General features: G+C 48.3%; 2 protein-coding genes across 3 annotated transcripts in view; one reads left to right on the top strand and one right to left on the bottom strand.

Annotated features, from left to right (window-relative positions):
- SYN1 (synapsin I) overlaps positions 1-22,729 on the top strand; it is a 239,048-nt gene that overhangs the window by 129,288 nt on the left and 87,031 nt on the right. The window lies entirely within an intron of this gene.
- Positions 10-14,461, bottom strand: LOC143833521 (metalloproteinase inhibitor 1-like). Its single transcript, XM_077329431.1, has 7 exons — positions 14,211-14,461; positions 12,975-13,146; positions 11,624-11,694; positions 9,832-9,949; positions 7,516-7,632; positions 1,208-1,284; positions 10-252 (listed from the first exon to the last, which is right to left on the bottom strand). Exons 2-7 carry the CDS (start codon positions 13,108-13,110, stop codon positions 112-114), a joined length of 660 nt encoding a protein of 219 aa, XP_077185546.1. The 5' UTR covers positions 13,111-13,146; positions 14,211-14,461; the 3' UTR covers positions 10-111.

A 22,729-nucleotide genomic window follows, 5' to 3' on the forward strand; every position in this document is an offset into this window, starting at 1 on the left:
AGCCTGGTGTAGTCCCCTCTGCACCATGAGTGGTTCTGAAGGTCGTTGCACCTGTTCTGCAGAAGTGAGACAACAGAGGTAGTAGAAACCTTAAGTGCCTAAAATCCTTTCTTACAGTTGGGGGCAATAAGTACCTGCAATGAGATATTCATCAGTGGTGAACGGGACGGGGTGTTTATATCCACACAGGTTGGACTGTGATGCTGTGTAGAGGCGTTTATACTTTTTCAGTCCGCTTGGGCCCTTTACTACCTGGAGAGAGAAACAGAGAGGGGGACAGAGAGAGGAGGCACTCCAGTGATCAGGACAAGGGCAAAGGGACAGGAGATCTTGTTCTGATTGTTATTGTTAGGTGCGAAGTCGTGTCTGACCTATCGCGACCCCATGGACAATGATCCTCCAGGCCTTCCTGTCCTCTGCCATTCCCCGGAGTCCAGTTAAGATCCCACCGACTGCTTCAGTGACTCCATCCAGCCACCTCATTCTCTGTCGTCCCCTTCTTCTTTTGCCCTCAATCGCTCCTAGCATTAGGCTCTTCTCCAGGGAGTCCTTCCTTCTCATGAGGTGGCCATGAGTTTCATGAGTTTCATGAGTTTCATGAGTTTCATTCTCTCTTTCAGCATCTATATTTATATTTGAATTTAAATTTGAATTTAAATTTTTTGAATTTTTCAAATTCAAATTTGAATTTAAAATCTTTTGAATTTGAATTTTTCAAATTCAAATTTGAATTTGAATTATATTTATATACTGCCATCCCCCGAAGTCTCCGGGTTGCTTACGGGGAGCAGGAAACAGATACAGGTAACACGTGTGACAACAGCAATAACACTACAACAATAACCCCCACATGATAACAGCAGTAATAATATGATGGAACTGCAAAGGAGCCTCAGCTCAACTCTTACTGGGACCCAGTGAGCTAGGCAGATTAGTGGCGGTCGTAATAGGAGGTGGGGGGTGTTTGAGGGCCAATTGCAAGCGATGGTTTGGGTCGCCCTCAACCCAATGCCCGGTGGCCTCTGCCTCCTGAAATGGTGCTGGGGAGACTCTTGGGGTGAGCATGCAGGTATAGGAAAGAGATACAGGGCCCTTCTCTGGCACCATTTCTAGTGAGGGAAATGCTAAGGCCACACCCTAAGAAGAGGCAGAAGCCCGTGCTGTGAATTTTGGCCCTTAATGTTATGCAGCAGGAGGAAATGCTTACCTGGGTGACTCGGATCTCATAAATCCTCTCAAGTTTTTCCTCGTTTTCAGTGGCATCCAGAAATTGTGCCCTTATAACTGCAAGAAGAAATGATAGGGCTTAGTTTACTGTTTTAAGCTCTCCCAGACATCAGCTTGGCTGTGCTGGGGCCAAACTGCACATTGCAGTCTTTGATGTGATGTGTAGGGCTGCTCCGTCTTGGACATTCACTGCACAGAGGACTCACCCAGAAGTTATGTCGCGCTCTTTTGCCTAAGCAAAGTTGCCCCGATTTTTCCCTTGATTGCACGGGGACCCGCTGGCCCGCTTCCTCCCCTGTCCACCTGGGATTTTTGCTTACGCATGAGATAATAATGCAAAAACTCCTAATTTAAAAAAAAAGCTTCCTGCGGTTCTGCAGCGTGGTGGAGCTGTGGAAAGCATTTTTTAAAAATGGAAGGAGTCTTTGTGTTATTATGCCATAACTCATTCTAAAAAAATATATATATTTTAAATGCTCCCTGCAGATCTGCAGTGTGGCCCTGCCTCGACCCAAGTGAGGACGGGGGAAAGCCAGGCTTTTACGCTGCAGCAGGAGCGGGAGGCTCTGGTAGGCAGCTTGAGCGGTCAGGCTGACAGCTTTCCCAGCTATTGAGGGAGGGGAAAGAGGCAGCCTAGCAAGCAACAAGCAGGAGTTGGCGGAAGTTCCATGTAAGCTATAGAATGTTCAATGTAAACTGCCCAGAGCTGCAAAGAAATGGACGGTATAAAAATCTAAATAAATAAATAAATACATAAATAAAATAAGTGACTCTCGGGGGTGGGGGGTGGGGGCGGTTGTGAGGGCAGGGAAAGCATGTCAGGACAGCCTGGGTTTTCACTTAGCCATGGCCCAGCACCAACTTATACCTCATTGTGTCCCGTGGCAAAAACGGGAACATGGGTTTCCAGAAAGCAAATTGTCAGGTAACAAACTGGGCAAAGGAACAGCAATGCCAGCGATCAAACTGCTGGGATGTGTTTTAGTATCTACAACTGGCAGCTGTAGGCATGACCAAGACTGAGGCAGGTGTGAAGAACAAAGCGTCCATCAGTTTGCAGGGATACTCCAAATCTGAGCGCTTCTGTTGATTTGCACTGTGATGATGGAGATATTCCTGCATGACTTTTAAATGCCCTATCGTGATGCCCGCCACAAGCCTATTTTTATTGTTATGTCGAGCAGGAATTAAACCTTGGAATGCCAAATAAACTCCACCCCAAGGGAACCTGTACGTGTTGTGCTAATATCGTAGGTGTCATGAGCAGCCACATACTTGGGCTCTGCGATGGCTATCACCACGCAAACTTTCTCTGCTCTACCAACAATGCTACTACCTCCAGGAAGGTCAGCTTCATAATATTCAGCATGCAGGACTGCACCGACACTACAGAGAACAGGTTGCTTACAGCAGCTGAGGGTTGTCAAATGGTCATCTATGCCAGGGGTAGACTACCCCTGATCTATGCAGTTGTACTGGTCTCTTACTCAGTTTCTGGGACTTCTGTCCTTTCATTGCTGGGGATGATACATGGAGGCATCAGAATACCGCTTGTCCTCTCTCCTAAGAGAGGCAAAACTTTATCATGGACGGACCGAACCAATGGGATGAAATTAATGCAAAAGGAATTCCGTCTGAACATCCGGAAGAAGTTCCTGACAGTTAGAGCGGTTCCTCAGTGGAACGGGCTTCCTCAGGAGGTGGTGGATTCTCCATCTTTGGGGATTTTTAAACAGAGGCTGGATAGTCATCTGATGGAGAGGCTGATTCTGTGAAGGCTCAAGGGGGTGGCAGGTGACAGTGGGTGAGCGATAGGGTTGTGAGTGTCCTGCATAGTGCAGGGGGTTGGACTAGATGATCTACGAGGCAGAACTCTGAATTGAGAAACTCCAGAAAAAAACCAAGTTATATACAATCCTGAACAATGGATCTTCACGCCATTGGTCAGTTCTGGTTCAATTTCTGTGAAAGAACACTTGCATAATTCTATGGTTGGGGTCACCACAATATGAGGAACTATATTAAAAGGTTGTGGCATTAGGAAGGTTGAGAACCACTGGCATAAAGGCTCACGGACACCAGCCCCCAATGCCTCTAGCCTGTTTCTCCTTATATACCATTTGTAGGCTATCTGCATCCCTAAAAACACAAAGAACCTATGCTCTTGACTCTATTATGTAGTAACTTTACTATCTTTCTGCCTTGAGTGATATAATTGCCATAGTTAACCAAAAGACAATAGAGAAACCATTTGAGTGTGTGTAAGTATGTTTTTATGGCACAGAGCGGTAAGCAGCAGAAATGCTGTCTGAAGCTCTGCCCATGAGGCTGAGCACCGAGTCATGTCTGACCCTTGGGGTGACGCCCTCCAGTGTGTTCATGGCAGACTCAATACGGGGTGGTTTGCCATTGCCTTCCCCACTCATTACCGTTTTACCCCCCAGCAAGCTGGGTACTCATTTTACCGACCTCGGAAGGATGGAAGGCTGAGTCGACCTTGAGCCGGCTGCTGGGATCGAACTCCCAGCCTCATGGGCAGACAGCTTCAGACAGCATTTCTGCTGCCTTACCACCCTGCGCCACAAGAGGCTCTTGGGTAAGAAAAATAAAATTCGCCAAGATTGGGGAGGACCAGTCTTGGCAGTAGTATGTGCAAAAAGGATCTAGGGGTCTTAGCAGACTATACAAGTCAGCAGTGTGAGTCGTTGGCTAAAAAGGCAAATGGATTTTGAGGCTGTATCAAAAGAAATATTGTGTCCAGATTGTGCAAGGTGATGGTACTGCTTTATTCTGCTCGGGTTAGACTACTCTGTTCAGTTTGGGCACCACAACTAGAGAAGGGTGTAAACAACCTGGAGGGCATCCAGAGGAGGGCAACAAAAAAGGTGAAGGGTTTTGAGACCAAGATGTATGAGGAAAACTTGAGCCATCTTGGTGTGTTTAGCTTAGAGAAAAGATGACAGAGCTGATATGATAGCAATCTTGAAGGGCTGTCACAGAGTTGGAGCAGAGTTGTTTTCTGTTGCCCCACAGGGCAGCACTGGAACCAATGGGATGAAATTAATTCATAAGATATTTCTGCTAAACATCCGGAAGACGTTCCTGACAGTTAGAGTGGATCCTCAGTGAAGCAGGCTTCTTGGGAGGTGGTGGGTCCTCCTTTGGAAGTTTTAAAGCAGGGGCTAGATAGCCATCAGACAGAAATGCTGATTCTGTGAACTTGGGCAGATTGTGTGTGGCTGGGCAGAAGGGATTGTGTTGGTGCTTGTCTCTTGTGGCGCTTTCTTGCATACCCAAGGAAATGCCAAATGGCCACTTTCAGGTCAGAAGGTGAATTTCCTCCAGGCCAGACTGCCCAGGGATGCTGTGTGTGTGTGTGGGTGTGTTTTTTTTTTATGTGGAGGCATCATCTCAGCATGAAGTTGGATGGGCAGGTGAATTTCCTGCATTCTGCAGGAGGTGGGCCTTTGGAGGTCTTCCAACTCTATGGTTCTATGGAAGTGAGAAAATGTGCTTGATGTTTTGCTATTTTGGAGGTTTATGTTCCTTGAGAAAGAAAGAGTTTGTGAAACAGGAAAGCTCGTGCCTTCTTTGAGTTTCTCGGATGGTTCAGCAGAAGACGTCATGTATCCAATTATATGTCTGGCTGGACTAGAAGCACCATCTTCCCACCCAGGCGGTTTGACTGTTGGTGCTAGGGTTGTGCGTCTGAATTGGCTGTTCCGAGCCGATGCAGCCAGCGCCGTGCTGCGGGGAGGAGGGGAGGTGTGGGTGCCAGTGTGCAACTCGGCTCCGCACCTGCGTGTGTGTGCCGACAGATGCACCGGCACCCGTGCCTCCCCTCCCCCCCATGGCGCTGGCTGCGTCGGCCTGGAACTTCCAATTTGGACGCCGCTGCGCACAACCCTAGTTGGTGCTTCTTGGTAGCCGCCTTCTCATCTGCCCCCAGCACCACAAGCTGCCATGTGTTGTGATGCCTCTATTTCCCATGGAGAGCCTTTCTTCAGACACGGAGCAGCAATAGGTATTCCTGTCTGTGTACCAAGGAGGGCTACCAAGTGACGTCGAAGCAGCCACATAGCAAAGGGCTCCGTGTGGGTCGTTGGATGAGATAAAAGTGGAAATGGTGGTGGAAAATGGCCTAATAATGGCGACCCAGTAAGGCAAGAAACGTTCAGAGGTGGTTCTTCGTCCCCTTGCCTCTGTGTATCAGTCCCCAGTCTTCCTTGGCAATGTACCATCCAAGTAATAGCCAGGGCCAATCTTACTCGGCTTCTAAGTAGACAGGATCAGGCTAGCCTTGGCTACCAAGGCCAGGGCATTGGCTGAAATGCAAGATTTGCGACTGTCTAGACTGCCACTCTAAATAGAGGCTTTGGGGCCTGGTGGCTTCTACTACTTCTGTGTTTTCTCTAGCTAGGTGAAAAAGCTGGCCCTGTACATTTGGTTCATAAGGGTCTGTTTCCACACAAGGTTATTGTTCGGATTGCATTTTTAAAGGCTCGACCTCTTTGTCCGTTTCCACACTAAAATTTGCTTCTTCAGGCATGGTCCTGAATTTCCCACTCACTTGCCCCGCTGAAAACCAGTTTTCATATATTAAAGCGGTGCTTAACAGGGTCTAATTTGGGGCTGCCCAATGTGGAAATGTGTGTAATCTGTTTTTTCCCCGCGCCTGTCATTTCGAGTTGTTTGGGAAATCCACTTTGCTTGTCGTCGTCCTCCCTCCGCCTCTCTCCCTCCATTCTAAAAAAATTGTCTTTAAAACAAAATAGGGATGATTGCGTTACAATGCTTTTTCTTATCTTTAGAATTAGAAACAGCATTGTAACGCTATAACCCTGGTTTGTTTTAAAAATACATTTGGGACACTTTGGGGGAATGGGAGATGCGATCAAGTGGGATTAAGGGGCACAACAAAAACAAAAGTGCAAGCATGCCCCACTTTGCAAGACACACTTTTTTGAAAGGGGGAAGGGAGCAACACATGATGGGAGGTTTCCTCCTTTGGACTCAGTGTGGAAAGTATGTTGCGAATTTCAGCCTGGGATATACATGGAATTTCAGCCTAGGAAATAAGGGGAGGAAAGTCCAAATGCAGAATGGCTAGACTTGAGTTGCAGCATCCAAAGGAAATCCAAAGTGAGGCTAAAGCAAGGTATGTCTCCTAATGCGGAAATGGCCAGGGTCTTCAGCCCTTCAGCCAATGTGCTGAAACACAGTCACCACCAATGCTACCCTAGACGGCTGTGGAGTTGGTGGTGGTGGTGGTGGTGATGGCATAATCAGGATTATTCACGCCATTGGTCAGTTTCGGTTTAATTTCTTTGAAAGAACACTTGCCTAATGTTATGGTTGGGGGTCACCACAACACGAGGAACTGGATTAAAGGGCATTAGGAAGGTTGAGAACCCCTGGACTAGACATGCGTTTGCATTGAAAGCTCAGACTAACCAGAATCTGCAGGGAAAACTTTATTTGGTATTAGAGAATCCAGTGTTGTTGACTCATCATGTTTTGCTTTTACTCAAGGAACCATAAGCAGGTACTGAGTTGGTTGTTTGGAATAGGTCTTCATTTAGGAATCTCCTCATGGTGATGGTTTAGCTGTTTGGGAGACAACAATGGGGATATAAGGACCGGGCGTAGAAAGAAGAGGAGCAAGTTACTACTCCCTCTCTTTCAGGTGTTCCTCCTTTCCCTGTTGACAACCTTGCTGTCTCTTTCTCTGCCCCTAAGCAACCAGCAGCACCCAAGAGAGTTCCCATGTAGCGCCGACAGTCATCCAGCTTCTGAGTTCTGGCCACTTTCCCATTGACTTTACCTAACATCAAACTAGATTGAACCCTTCATTGAGAATCATAGAATCATAGAATCCTAGAGTTGGAAGGGGCCATACAGGCCATCTAGTCCAACCCCCTGCTCAACGCAGGATCAGCCCAGAGCATCCTAAAGCATCCAAGAAAAGTGTGTATCCAACCTTTGCTTGAAGACTGCCAGTGAACAAGAAGCATCTCTCCCCACCCCCTTCAGTGCTTCCTGAACATCTCTGCTCTTACAATTCCTGCTAGTTCCTTGTCACACATTGTCTCTTGGTTGAGCCACTTTGGTGTAGTGGTTAGGAGTGCGGACTTCTAATCTGGCATGCCGGGTTCGATTCTGCGCTCCCCCGCATGCAGCCAGCTGGGTGACCTTGGGCTCGCCACGGCACTGATAAAACTGTTCTGACCGAGCAGTAGAGAAAAGCAGCATATAAGAAACAACTCTTCTTCTTGATTAGCCACTAACCTCTGCACTTTCTTCTGAAAGCTGTCCTGAAGCCTCTCTGGTCATGACGAGTGATCCCAGCCCATCTCCTATTGAAGCCGCAGGGTGACGTAGTGAGCTTTTTACCGTCTTGCGTCACTGTTTGACATAAAAGGCAGAGAAAGAAAAGTTAATGCGGGGAGGTGGGAAATGTAGTGGCTGATTCACTGTGGTTTGTCGCCTGTGGGAGTCAGGTGACATGACCAGACTTTCTCATCAGAAGTAGAGATCTTTATAAAAATCGAACCAATACAAAAATCAATCCAGTCAACCCCAATTCTGTGGCTGCATTTTGCATTCTGTATGGGTGAAGCAAATGCTGGCAGGGGCTCATGGGAATTGTAGTCCATGGACATCTGGAGTAGCGATCCCCAACCTGTGGGCTGCAGACCACATGTGGTCCGTCTTGACTAATTGGAGGTGGGCCGTGAAGGACGTGGGCTCCCCCCCCCCCCCAGGCCCTTTACTTAAACCCCTCCGGCCCTTTACAACACACCTCAGGTGTCCTTGTCTCCCATCACTCCCAGATGGGACCATCTCGTTGCAGAGAAACAAGCTCAGGGTTCCCATTGATTTGTCATTGTCATGAGTTAAAATTTCCATGAAAATAAAATGTTCCTTATGTTCATTGTTGTGGCGTGTCTGTATCTTATTTTGAAGTGAGGTTTAAACATTACCATAGTGATCAGAGAGCGTTTGGGCAGTGGTTGAGAGTAGAGGAGTAAACTACCCCCCCCCACCGGGCCTCAGTAAATAGTCACGAGTTGACTGGTCCCCGGTGATAAAAAGGTTGGGGACCACTGATCTGGAGGACCACAGGTTGACGAACCCTGTAGGGTCTGTGTCAGAGTGGAACCGCTACCAGTGATGATGGTGGTACTTTCTCCTTGAGGTGTTTGTTCGTTCTTGTTTGAATATATGAAGGTGCCTTGTACCCATTCAAATCCTTGGTCCTTCGAGGACAGGCTTTCTCAACCAGGGTTTCGTGAAGGCCCTGAAAGGGTTTCCTGAATGGGTGCGAGTTTGTTGACCTGCCCACCCACCCCACCACAATGACCAATCGTGCTAGTCTGGTGTGGTAGTTAGGAGTGCGGACATCTAATCTGACATGCCGGGTTCGATTCTGCACTTCCCCACATGCAACCAGCTGGGTGACCTTGGGCTCGCCACGGCACTGATAAAACTGTTCTGACCGAGCAGGAATATCAGGGCTCTCTCAGCCTCACCCACCTCACAGGGTGTCTGTTGTGGGGAGAGGAAAGGGAAGGGGATTGTAAACTGCTTTGAGACTCCTTCGGGTAGAGAAAAGGGGCAACTCTCCTTCTAAAGTAATATCAGGGCTCTGAAAAAGCAGCATATGAGAACCAACTCTGAACCAACTTTGATTCTGTGATTTTAGAGGGCTGGACTAGATGACTAGATGACCCAGGAGGTCCCTTCCAACTCTATGATTCTATGATTCTTTGATTCTGTGATTCTAGAGGGCTGGACTAGATGACCCAGGAGGTCCCTTCCAACTCTATGATTCTATGATTCTTTGATTCTGTGATTCTAGAGGGCTGGACTAGATGACCCAGGTGGTCCCTTCCAACTCTATGATTCTATGATTCTTTGATTCTGTGATTCTAGAGGGCTGGACTAGATGACCCAGGTGGTCCCTTCCAACTCTATGATTCTATGATTCTTTGTTTCTGTTATTCTAGAGGGTTGGACTAGATAACCCAGGAGGTGCCTTCCAACTCTATGATTCTATGATTCTTTGATTCTGTGATTCTAGAGGGCTGGACTAGATGACCCAGGAGGTCCCTTTCAACTCTATGATTCTTTGATTCTTTGATTCTTTGATTCTGTGATTCTAGAGGGCTGGACTAGATGACCCAGGAGGTCCCTTCCAACTCTATGATTCTATGATTCTGTGATTCTGTGATTCCAGGGGGTTGGACTAGATGACTAGATGACCCAGGAGGTATCCAACTGTATAGAATCCAACTGTATAGGATCCATAGAATCCAACTGTATGATTCTATGATTGTTTTAGTGAGAACTGGAAACTCCTTCTTCCTGAAATTGCTTCATTTCAGAGCCAGTCTTGGAGGAAGTGGCTGCCTTGGAGATGGCCAGCTAACCTCTGAATTGGGTTTTATTTTCAGATAAAGCAGATATATCCAGCCTTCTCCCCTTTGGACCTTGACTGGTTCTGAGCTGTTGGTTGCATCTGTTGGGGAGAAGGAAGCTAGCAGGGGTCGTACGAGGCAGAAGTGCCTCAAATACTTTCTGACGGTTGGTGGCAATGCATACCTGAAAAGACATATTCATCTTTGTTGAAAGGGGTGGGGTGTGTATATACACAGGGGCTGGCCTTTTTTTCTGTTCCGAGTTGCGTAGCGCTTTTCAGTGTCTCTGGACCCTTCAGTACCTGGAGAGAGAGAGAGAGAGTGTCCTTCAGTGATTAGGACGAGGGCAGTGGGTCAGGAGTTTTTGTTCTGATCAAACTTCTAAACTGAAGCCAGTATTCCCAATTCTCCCTGTGTAATTCAACTGTCAGTGTGAACATGGCTGATCTGAATTATGATCTCAGTTTTCACCCATAACGCCACCTTATACTGAGTCAGCCCATTGGTCTAACAAGGTCAATATTGTTTGCGTTGACCGGCTGTCAAGCAGAGTTATTTTACATCACCGACTGCTTGATCAACTCAAATGTATTGTGTTGCTACGGAGCGAAGATACACCCCGGTCCTTTTTACCTGGAGATGCCAGGGAACCTTCTGCATGGAAAGCAGAGGCACTTCCACGTAGCCATGGTCTTTCTTTCTTTGAAGCTTTGCTGCACAAGTCTTAAATCTCAGCCTCATATTTAAAGGATTGGGGAATAGTAATGTACATCAGAGGACGGTATCGAAGATAAATAAGATCAATTGACCTATTGTGTGTGCTTTAGGAATACTACATATTGACTGAATTGCTTTTTGTGGAGCAGGAATGGCGAGGTGCCAGGTGAGAGCTTGCTGTCTTTGAGATTTTCGTCCTGTCTCGGTATTGGCTTTTAAAGCCAGGGATGGAATGTTCCCCTACTCCCCTCCCTCATCAGCTGTGCCATTCATTATCATAATGTGATGGTAAAGGTCATCACTAAAACACCCCCAAGAGAGCCTTACGCTCTAGCAATTCCGACTTCCTGCTGATCGCTGGCCCCAGGGAAGCTCACTTGGCCTCCATCCTGGCCCCCACCTGGTGGAACGAGCTCCCAGAGGAGATCAGGGCCCTGACGGAACTTGGACAGTTCCGCAGGGCCTGCAAAAGGGAGCTCCTCCGCCAGGCATTTGGTTGAGGTCAACCTGAACCACCACTTCCCAAGGGCCTGCCCCCTGAGCCTCCCTCCCATGGCACCCACTGCAGTTCCGCCCAACCCACTGGGCTATCAGTACGAGTCACTTTAATGTTTTATTTTTCTACGGTTCCATGTTGCTTGTCGTTTCACTTCCTTCATCATTGTTAATATAAGTTATCTGTACTGTTTCAGTGCTTGCACTCAAAAGCTCACACCCTGAATAAATCTTTGTCGGCCTTAAGGGTGCTACTGGACTCTGATTTTATTGTTTCTGTTCTGTTCCGTGTGAACCGCCCTGAGCCTTTGGGGAGGGCGGGATACAACTATAATAAATACATAAATAAAATAAATAAAATGCCTGCCTTTGGGGTTGTGGCAAAGTCTTAGGTTCAAAACGCAGAATGAAATAGCCACAAGTCAGGAGATGGGTCCCCAGCCTGACATGGTGACATGTTCTAGCAGGGACTCACCTTTCTAAATCTCTTTTTCTCCCTGCAAATGAGGTGTGGCTGGGATGGCCTTTGGGCTTCTCTCCTGCAGCAGTTTTGCCTTCTGAAATAGGGCTGGGGGGGGACTCTTGGGGTGAGCATGTGGTGTTAGAGGAGCAGGAAACAGGGCCCTCTCTGGGGCCATTTTCAGCAATGGAAATGCAATGACCACGCAATGACCATAAGAAGAGGTGGAAACTGTGTCCTGACTGACATATTTTGTATTGTGAATTTTGGCTCCCAGTCTTATGCTGGAGAAGGAAATGCTTACCAATGTGACTTTGATATTATAGAGCGTCTTGTCATTGGGGTCAGCGTAACCAAGAACTTGGGCCTTCACCACTGCAAGAAGAAAATGCTGATTCATTGGTTGTACTGTAGATACCCACTCTTGAGAAAAACTTTGCTCATGGGGTTTATTGAAACAGTTAATACCCTCTTGGTTTCAACCGAGTAAAGGAGACGATAAAACAAAGAATTTTGGATAGCCACCGCCAACAAGAATTCAATAAAGTAAAAAATCGCCTTTCCCCAATGACTCCCCTTAATAATCTGAGGCCATTACTTTATTTATCTAATCCAGTTATCCCAGACTATAGGTGATTGTTTAAACTCCTACAATATAATATGCTTCCAGGTGCTTATAGGGAAGGCTTATTCAAAAAATACATATCTATAATCTTTTATGCATCTGCCAGGATGGGAGCATTGAAGAAGAAGAAGAGTTGGTTCTTATATGCCACTTTTCTCTGCCTGAAGGAGTCTCAAAGCGGCTTACAGTTTCCTTCCCTTTCCTCTCCCCACAACAGACACCCTGTGAGGGAGGGGAGGCTGAGAGAGCCCTAAGATTACTGAAGAAGTTGGTTCTTAGATGCCACTTTTCTCTCCCCAAAGGAGTCTCAAAGCAGCTTACAATCCCCTTCCCTTTCCTCTCCCCACAACAGACACCCTGTGAGGGAGGGGAGGCTGAGAGAGCCCTGAGATTACTGCTCGGTCAGAACAGTTTTCTCAGTGCTGTGGCGAGCCCAAGGTCACCCAGCTGGTTGCATGTGGGGGAGCGCAGAATCGAACCTGGCATGCCAGATTAGAAGTCCGCACTCCTAACCACTACACCAAACTGGCTATCTATCTATCTATCTATCTATCTATCTATCTATCTATCTATCTATCTATCTATCTATCTATCTATCTATCTATCTATCTATCTATCTATCTATCTATCTATCTATCTATCTATCTATCTATCTATCTATCTATCTATCTATCTATCTATCTATCTATCTAAAATCGTCACAAAGAGCTGAAAACTATGAAGGCTCACAGATATCAGCTCCTATTTCTTATAGCCTGTTTCTCTATATATCCTGTCTGTAGTGCCGTCCCTAAAATGACAAATGCTTTAGATCAGGGGTAGTCAAACTGCGGCCCTCCAGATGTCCGTGGACTACAATTCTCAGGAGCCCCTGCCAGCATTCGCATATATGTGTGTGCATACATGTTTTTTGGCAGCATACATCTTTTAGATAGCACCAGGGTCCAGAGAGAGAATGAAGGCACATGGAGGGGGTGGGGTGACAAGAGATGGCACAGATGACAATTCCTTGGTGTTGGCAGCCACTTACAAGATGGTGAGGAGCAGTATGCATCCTCTGCGGTAGTAGTATTGCAATTGCAGGCTGCAGTGAGATCCGTCAGCAAAGCGAGGAGAAGAAAGCTGGCCGCCAGCCATTTACACAGCTTAGCCGACTCCATTTTCATTAGTGAGATCGAGGGGGAAAGGGTGTCTGGAGGGACCTGGAGGACAGAGACGCAGAGTCATATCAGGGACAGGAGGTGACCACGCAAGGAGTGAAAACTGAGGGAAAGAGATATTCTTTTTGTTTTGTTTAAGAAGTCGGTATTGCGTACCGTAGAATTTTCTTGGCAAGAAAGACGGGGCGTGTTGCCAGGTCCTTCCCCGTGGCCTGCGGGCTGTGACAGATTAACCAGCAAGATAGTTTTAGAGAGGAGCAAACCAACTATGTCATTAGAAGGCGAGATATTACGGCTAAAGCTCACTTATTTATTTGTTTATTGGACACAGCATGGGATCAAATGAACTAGAAAAACCATTAATGCTCGGCATGGTCAGCGGCAGAAGGAAACGTGGTCGCCAAAGCATCCGCTGGCTCGACACGACCAAAGCCGACACAGGGATGACCATGAACCAACTAAAAGAAGCTGTCATTGACAGAGTGGAATCAGAGTGGTGGAGACTTTCCTATAGAATCACCGAGGGTCGGACACGACTGAACAGATAACGACAACAAATTGCGTACCAACACAATACGCATTCTTAAATAAACAAACAAAAAATGCCCCAGGCAGTGAAGGTGGGGAGGAGCTGGGCCAGGACAGCCCTGGCCAGACTTAGGCCTTGTTGCCGCCCGGGGTAGAAAAGGGGATATAGAATTATCCGTGTCCCCTTGTTGTGGGTTAAATGAGACCCTGAGTCAGCCCAGGCCTGGAACATCCCCAATGTCATGTGGAACCCGGAATTTGCCCTGCTACCAGACGAGCAGTGAGTCAGGCCAATTTCTGGGTGCAGGGAAGGTCTGGCTGAAAGCTCAGCACTAAAACTGAGTCAAGCGGGTCCCCGTGTTGCTCTGTAGCACCTTGAAGACCAACAAAGATTTATTCAAGGCGTGAGCTTTCGAGTGCAGGCACGCAAATAAATCTTCGAATTAATCTTTGTTGGTCTTAAAGGTGCCACTGGTCTCCGATTTTGCTGTGCCACTAAAGCTGAGCGCAGTCTCTTTCTTCCAGTGAGGACTGAGTCAGGTATTAGCCCAGAAGAAGAACAGAGGGTTTTTTCTCACCTTGTTCACTGCTGCCCTCTAGACGTCTTCTGTGTTCTCTTGGTGACTCCTTCCAGCCCCGACTGAAGCTCCCGGTGCAGCAGGCTGGTATATAAACCTCCCCACATTTCCTCCTTGGCTTTCCAAGTTTCCCGTTGCTTCCAAATGGACTGTGGTCAGAGGCAGTTAAGCCCAGAGAGGCATGATGGATCCAGCTTTATCAAGGAAGTGAGAAAATGTGTTTGAACATTTCCTGCTTTGGAGGTTTATTTTTTTTGGTGAAACAGGAAAGGTCATGCCTTCTTTGAGATTCTCGGATGGTTCAATAGAAGACAGCATGTGCCCAATTATATCTCTGGCTAGACTACAAGCACCCACCCTGGCAGATTCATTGTTGGTGCTTCTCAGTGGCCACCTTCTCATCTGTCCCCAGCGTCACAAGCTGTCATGTGTTGTGATGCCTCTAATTCCTATGGAGAGCAATCATAGAATCATAGAATCATAGAGTTGGAAGGGGCCATACAGGCCATCTAGTCCAACCCCCTGCTCAACGCAGGATCAGCCCTAAGCATCCTAAAGCATCCAAGAAAAGTGTGCATCCATCCTTTGCTTGAAGACTGCCAGTGAGGGGGATCTCACCACCTCCTTAGGCAGCCTATTCCACTGCTGAACTACTCTGACTGTGAAAAAAACATTCCTGATATCTAGCCTATATCGTTGTACTTGAAGTTTAAACCCATTACTGCGTGTCCTCTCCTCTGCAGCCAAAGGAAACAGCCTCCTGCCCTCCTCCAAGTGACAAGTGAAGCAGCCAAGTAGCAAAGGGCTCCACGTGGGATTGCTGTGCCCCTGTTCACCCTCTGTGGTTCCGTCCAGTCTGGCACCGCCACAGACAACTTCCGGAACTCCCGGGCGTACTCAGTCTTTGACCCTTGCTTGAGCGCCTTGAGGTCTTTCTCAGCCGTCTCTTTCTCGAACGGTTCCACGTGCGTCAGGCGCATGGTTCTGATGAAGTGATTGTAGTTACGTACCGCTCTTGGGTTGTAGCGGTAAAGATCCATAAACCACTTAGCTGCTTCTCCCTCCAAGCATTCCCCCACGAACCTGATGCGCTCCGCATCGTCTTGGAACGTGAAACCCATGTCCATCATATAGGCTTGCAGGTGAACCAGGAATCCCGGGAAAGCCGACGAGTTTCCTGAGAAACGAGCCTTGAATTTGTATGTGCTTCGCATTTCTACTCCACAGAGATGTGGTGGCAGACGGCCAGGGCCCCAATCCCCCAGCGCCCTCGCTCCTCGGGGACGCGGACGCACCCCGCGGCCTACGCCCGCGGCCGCACCGGCAGCCGCCGCCACTCCCGCGGCACCCGCCGCCGCGGCTCCACCGGCCGCCGCCGCCACCGCTCGCGCTGCTCCAGCTCCGTCAGCTCCCGCTGCGACCTCTCCTCGAGCCCCCGCCTGGGGCTCTTCCCTCCGGGCAGCTGCAGCGCCCTCCAAGTCGCCGTAGTCTTCCCCCTCGTCCGAGAGGTGCGCGGCTGCTTCCGCTGCCGCCAGCGCTGCGATTTCGGCTTCGGCCCCGGCGCCTTCCTCCGCCGCCATACGTTCTCGCAGAGTCGGGAGTCCCGCCGACCGCTCGACCCTCGGGGCTCCGCCTGCATCTCTCGCAAGAGGCGTCGCGCTTCGCGCTGTGATTCCGGTGCCAATTCTCCTGACACCTCCTGTACCCAGTCGGTCATCCAGCTGATCCTCTGCTGCAGCTCCTGCACCTCCAGGGTCGCCGCCATTCCACGGTCTGGGACCCCCGCGGGCAGTTGGTCTGGCCACAGCTCATCCCCGGTCAGGCGGTCATATTTCGACAGCCGCCTGCATTCGGTGATGTGCCTCTCCAGGAATTCGGAATGCCCCGGGGTTGCTTCACCCAAGGCTCTGGTCATCCCCGAGCCAAACGAGCCCGATGCGCCCAGTTCTTCTTGGGTGTAATCCCCGTACAGGTCCTCATCCTGCTCACCATAGTTGTTGCCTTCGTCCTGCATTTTGGCAGGCGAAAGGTGTTGCGAGATTTGACTTAATGTCAAGTGTTGCAAGAACTCACAACAAGCTTCTTGATGAAAGAAAGCGTTTATTGAGAAATTACTTCATACACCGAAGCTAAGAAAGTCAAATCTGCCTGAGGACAGATTTGCCTCCCCTTATCAATACATTTCTCCCGCCCAAAACTTGAAAGTTCCCATGGGGGGGGGGGGAAGGAGGCACCAGGTGCCATAAACCATAGTGTTACAACTCACACGTCCTTGGGCGTCTCTGGACAAGATAAGATGTTATGGTTACAAAAGACAGACCCAGCCGGGAGGTTGAAAAGACAAATAATTCACAGCTCCCTGTGATAACAGGATGCAACAACATAGTTTCAGTTTCAAGCATGCAAGCATAATATATGGGCCTTGGGTTACAAAGGGCCCCGAGAGCAAGGCAGAGAAAAGACAAGGTAAATAAAGATGGAGAGACTCAGGCTAACTTATGGCAGGATTCAGCAGCAATCCTGACACCAAGTTTTCCTTTCCTCTCCAAAGGACTGTGGCCAGAGGCCGTCCTGCACAGAGAAGCATGATGGGTTCAGCTTTATTAAGGAAATGAGAAAATGTGTTTGAACGTTTGCTGCTTCAGAGGTTTATTTCTTTTGAGAAAGATAGACTTCTGTGAAAGGTGAAAGCTCATGCCTTCTTTGAGTTTCTCGGATGGCGCAGCAGAAGACGTTATGTATCCAATTATATGTCTGGCTGGACTACAAGCACCATGCCCTCTTCCCACCCAGGCAGATTCATTGTTGGTGCTTCTCAGTAGACACTTTCTCAACTCCCCCCAGCGTCACAAGCTGCCATGTGTTGTGATGCCTCTGTTTCCCACGGAGAGCCATGATGCCTTTCTTCAGACTCTGAGCAGCAATAGGTATTCCTGTCTGTGTACCTAGGAGGGCTACCAAGTGAGGTTGAAGCAGCCACGTAGCACAGGGCTCCATTCCTTGGCAGAAATACAGGTTGAAATGGTGGTAGAAAGTGGCATCAGGTCACAACCTCCTTATGGTGACCCTGTAGGGCAAGGATAATCAACCAGTGGTCCTCCAGATGTTCATGGACCCTGCCAGCATTTGCTGGACCACCTGGAGGACCACAGGTTGACTACCCTTGCTGTAGTGTTTTCAAGTAAAAGATATTCAGAGATAGTTTCCCCTCGCCTTGCCTCTGTGTATCTATCCCCAATCATCCTTGGTAATTTCTTATCCAAGTAATAACCAGGGCCAACCTTACTCAGCTTCTGGGCAGGCAAGATCAGGCTAGCCTCAGCCACCAAGGTCAAGACACAGGCGGAAATACAAAATCTGTGACTGTCCAGGCCATTCACATGCAGTGGCCTGCCATGAGCTTGAACGAGCTTCTGTTCTTCCTGCTTTGCCTTCAGCCACCTGTTTGTGATGCTCCCCTTAGTGATATGCTTATTGTGAATTCATAGCTGAGAAGAAAGGACACCTCATGAATGATGTATGTTGCCAGGTTCACTGCTGTTTATCCATACAGTCTCTTTGTTTTGGTGCCACATCAAGGGACGGGAGCAGGGCTCCACCAGCATCATGCTGGTAACACTGTGGGGCTTTTCGCACCGGGATCTTTGTAGCAAATTGGTTGCTGAATGAAAAATCGCCATTTAAAATAGTGGAATTCGTCGTTATGCATACCTGCCTTTGTAGTGGAATCCAGTTGCGTTTTGTAGCGTTTCCCACAGGTTGGTTGCAGGAGTGTATCGCTTTCCGGAGGGTGAATCAACTTTTGGGGATTTCCCTGAAAGCGCTACAAGGAAGCGCTTTTTGCAGATCGTTTTCAGGTGTGTGGCAGATTGTCAACGACGTTGTGCATAACGGCAAATCAGTAGTGTTTTCAATTGGCAACCATTGTGCGATTTTGAAGGCGTGCAAAAAGCCCCTGTGTGTGAACGAGACCTTGGGGTACTTGTGGATTGTAAACTAAACATGAGCAGGCAGTGTGATGCAGCGGTAAAAAAGACGAATGCCCTTTTGGGCTGTATCAACAGAGGCAACACATCAAAATCACAAGATGTCATAGTCCCATTGTATACGGCACTGGTCAGACCACACCTGGAGTACTGTGTGCAGTTCTGGAGGCCTCACTTCAAGAAGGATGTAGATAAAATTGAAAGGGTACAGAGGAGAGTGACGAGGATGATCTGGGGCCAAGGGACCAAGCCCTATGAAGATAGGTTGAGGGACTTGGGAATGTTCAGCCTGGAGAAAAGGAGGTTGAGAGGGGACATGATAGTCCTCTAAGTATTTGAAAGGTTGTCAATTGAAGGAGGGCAGGATGCTGTTTCCGTTGGCTGCAGAGGAGAGGACACGCAGTAATGGGTTTAAACTACAAGTACAACAATATAGGCTTGATATCAGGAAAAAAAATTTCACAGTCAGTGGAATAGGCTGCCTAAGGAGGTGGTGAGCTCCCCCTCACTGGCAGTCTTCAAGCAAAGGTTGGAGACACACTTTTCTTGGATGCTTTAGGATGCTTTGGGCTGATCCTGCGTTGAGCAGGGGGTTGGACTAGATGGCCTGAATGGCCACTTCCAACTCTATGATTCTATGATTGGGAATACAGTGGCAGAAGGATCTTAGTTCTGGGCTGTAGTGTTTGGAGACACATCATGCATTGTCCAACAGAGTTACTGTGTGCCTCTGTTTCCTAGTCCCTCCTAACCTAATTCAGAGGATCAGTCTTTTACACGATTCCTCAAAACTTGTTTTCATTCTGACCTCTTGCTCCTTATATAGGTGCTATTTTTCTAATTGATTCTTATTGAAACAAATCTTTGTGTAATTTATCCCAAGACATATTATACTTGATAGATGAACGCTCCTTCCTCCACATTTTTCTAAAACGTCTATTTGACTTCTCGACGTCTTATGTTTCACAAGTATGTAACATTTGTACATTTTGATTAGCGTTTATTTTAAAATAATCTCCTGCTTTCGCTTCATTTATCAGAAACTGTTTCCACTTTATTTCTTCCTTAACATTTATAATAAGAGACAGCCAGGGATTATAGCTACATACCTACATTCTAAGGAGCCTCTTGTGGCGCACAGTGGTAAGCAGCAGAAATGCTGTCTGAAGCGATGTCCATGAGGTTGGGAGTTCGATCCCAGCAGCCGGCTCAAAGTTGACTCAGCCTTCCATTCTTCTGAGGTCGGTAAAATGTGTACCCAGATTGCTGCTGGGGGGTAAATCGGTAATGACTGGGGAAGGAAAGGCAAAACCACCCTGTATTGAGTCTGCCAAGAAAACGCTAGAGGGCGTCACCCCAAGGGTCAGACATGACTCAGTGCTTGCACAGGGGATACCTTTACCTTTTACATTCTAAATTCAATCAAGAGGTTTCCCTGTACGCTGTTCTGCCTTTCAGGCTGGCTACAGCTCCCTGTGCTTTTATGGCATGTCTAGCTGGGATTATTTCACATCTCAGGTTTCTGGGGTGCAGTATTTTTCCGTATGACTGGTTTATATCCATACTGTCAAAAAAAAGATTCTCACACAAAATCTCAGTTTTGTGACAAGAACATGGCAGGATCTCAGTTTGGTTCTAATTGGGGGGGGGGGAGATCCTAAGTGTGCACAGATCCTAAGAGTTGTTTTGGATACTTTGGTACATTCTCTTTTATTTAGAAGTCGTATTATATAAATACTAGCATGAAAGCCCATTGAAACCAGGAATGCTATAGGCGCTAGGACCCAGGGGATACTGGCAGGTGCAGATCTCTCTCTCTCTCTCCCGCTCTCTCCCTCAGCAGGAACCATAGGAGGTAATCAGGGCTCCTTTGTAGCAGGGAAGCAAGGGTTGTTTGCAGTTTGGAGCTAGTTTGCAGTAGCAGGGAAGCAAAGGTTGTTTGCAGTTTGGGGCTCATGTGCAGTTTATCTCTCTTTCTCTCTTGCAGCAGGAGACATAGCAGGTAATCAGGGGTCGTTTGCAGTTTGGCAGGCTCTCTGTGTCTATGTGTGTGTATTTCAGGCATCTGAGAGCAAAGTGGCTAGCCTCCAGGGAAGGAGGGTGGGAGCTGGAGAGGGAGGGCCAATCAAAGCTGGCCGCACCCTGATTGGCTCTATTCCATCTTGGACAGCCAGGACACTCTCCACCCCTGGGGCTGCTCTCCACCCCCAGGGCTGTTTCACAAATATTGAGAGGAACAATGGATAAGGATAATCATTTTTCTGCTTTTATTGGGATGCCCTCTGTATCTAGAGACTTTTGGCTCCACTGGCCTCTACTACATCTGTGTTTTCACTAACTAGGTGAAAAAGCTGAGTAACCAAAATATGGCCACATATTAAATGAGCTGAATAAGAAAACGAAACCAGGCAAACTGAAAAAAACTGGCCTTGAAGATTTGGTTCATAAGGGTCTTTACCCTTCACCTGATCTGCAAAGATTAAAGCTTCTCTCTCCCTTAGGATCCTAAAATCTTTATCACCGAGATTTTTGAGGGGACGGCATTTGGTCCTCTATTGTCAGAGGCCACCGTCACTACCAATGCCTCCCTAGATGTCGTATATCAGCAAGCAGGGCCGTGCTGCCTCTAAGAAACATTGCAAAGATGCTATGGCTGCTTGGGACTGGGCAGCACACAACCATGTGATCTTCCTAGCCACTTGTATCACTGGCTCAGAAAACCCAAGGGCAGGTGCACTGAGCAGGGTCAGGCTCATGCAAGATGAATGGTTTCTCACAGACAGCTTTGTCCATGTAGCTTCAGCTTGAGTTACGCAGCTGGCTTTCACCTTCTTTTCATTTCTTCAGACCCCCCCCACCTAATTCTTCCCATGAGTTGTAGTTTTCTGTATGAAAAAGGGCTACATATTTGCACCGAAAGCTCAGACTACCCAGGATCTGCAGGAGCCACTTTATTCCGCACTAGAGAAGTCAGTTTTGTTAACTCATCAGAGGCCATGTTTAACTTTTCTCTGAAGGAACCATAAGCAGGTGTAGAGGTGGTTGTTTTGAACAGGTTTATATCCAGTAATCTGCCTGGGGTGATGAAGGACCTGTTTGTGAGAGAACAATGGAGATATAAGGACCAGGCACAGAAGAAAGAGGAACGGTCTACTTCTCTCTCTGTGTCCTGTGTTCCTCCTTTCCCTGTTGACAACCTCTCTCTCTCTGCCCCTGAGCAACCCAGCACCCAAGGGAGTTCCTATGTGACTCCTACGGTCATCCATCTTTTGAGTTCTGGCAGCTTTACCTTTGACTTTATCCCACTTCTCTGTAGGACAGGCTCCTGTGAAATGTGGATAAAAACAGGGGAATTGCCGGCTTTTCTCCTCTGGTTGGCTGTTCACTCCTGTGCCTCAACTCAGGCCAAGTTGCTCAGGAGAGGACAGTGCTTGAGATGCAATGACGATTCACATTGAAGAGGAGGGGGGTTAAAGTACTCTTTGCCTACGTGTCAGCTTACATAGCAGCATCCGGGTGGGCAGAGCTAGTGTTGTTGCCGCCACCCAGTTCTCGCTCCAGTCAAAATATGATTAGGGCCTTCCTCTTTTTGACACAGCACCCTCTTCCTGGGCCCTCGGTTACTACTCTAGAGACCAGTGGTTCTCAACATCCCTGATGCCATTTAATACAGTTCCTCATGTGTTGGTGACCCCCAACTATAAAACGATGCAAGTGTTCTTTCACAGAAATTAAACCGAGATTGACCCATGGCGTGAAGATCCATTGTTCATGATGGTATCTAAATTGTTTTTTTTCCTGCGGGGAGGCGGCACTAGAGCAGGACGCACTGCATGGTGAGCAGGAGCGCCTGGAGAGGCTGGATGCGCAGCTGCAGGAGCTGCGCTGCCACTGCCTGGAGCCCAAGGACGGCAAGCTGCGCCATCACCTGGAGCACCTGGCGGGAGACTGCGCTGCATTGGAGGCACTGCTGGAGCGGCTGGCGGCCGAGTGCGGGCACCTGCAGGAGGAGCGTCCACAGTGGCAGCGCCCCCTCCCCAGCCAAGCTGCTCGCCCTGCCGGGACCCCTGTGAAAGGGTCGTTCGACCCCCAAAGGGGTCCCGACCCCCAAGTTGAGAACCACTGCTGTAGACTATCACCTGGGTTCCAGAAGATGCAGCCAGAGAGTCTGCCTGGCTACCCACTTATCCCATCCTTGTCTTCCTCCTTCTGTGTAGGGTGGACCAAGCTGTGGCTCTCCGTACATCCGTAGACTACAACTCCCATGAACTCCTACAAGCACGTGCGCGGAGGGGATCGTGGGAATTGTAGTCCATGGACATTTGGACGGCCGCAGCTTGGCCACCCAATGTCGGGCAACTGAGTTGTTCTAATCATGCATAAGCTGTAGGCAAGGGCATATATCTCCTAGCTATCCATCATTTTGTATCATTGTAGGATACGGTTGCCAGCTTCAGGTTGGGGAAATCCTGGAGGTTTGGGGACAGTGTTTGGGGAGGGGAGGGGAGGGGAGAAAGCTCAACATGGACGTTC

This window comes from Paroedura picta, chromosome 3 (genome assembly GCF_049243985.1).
Source record: "Paroedura picta isolate Pp20150507F chromosome 3, Ppicta_v3.0, whole genome shotgun sequence".
Taxonomy (NCBI): Eukaryota; Metazoa; Chordata; class Lepidosauria; order Squamata; family Gekkonidae; genus Paroedura; species Paroedura picta.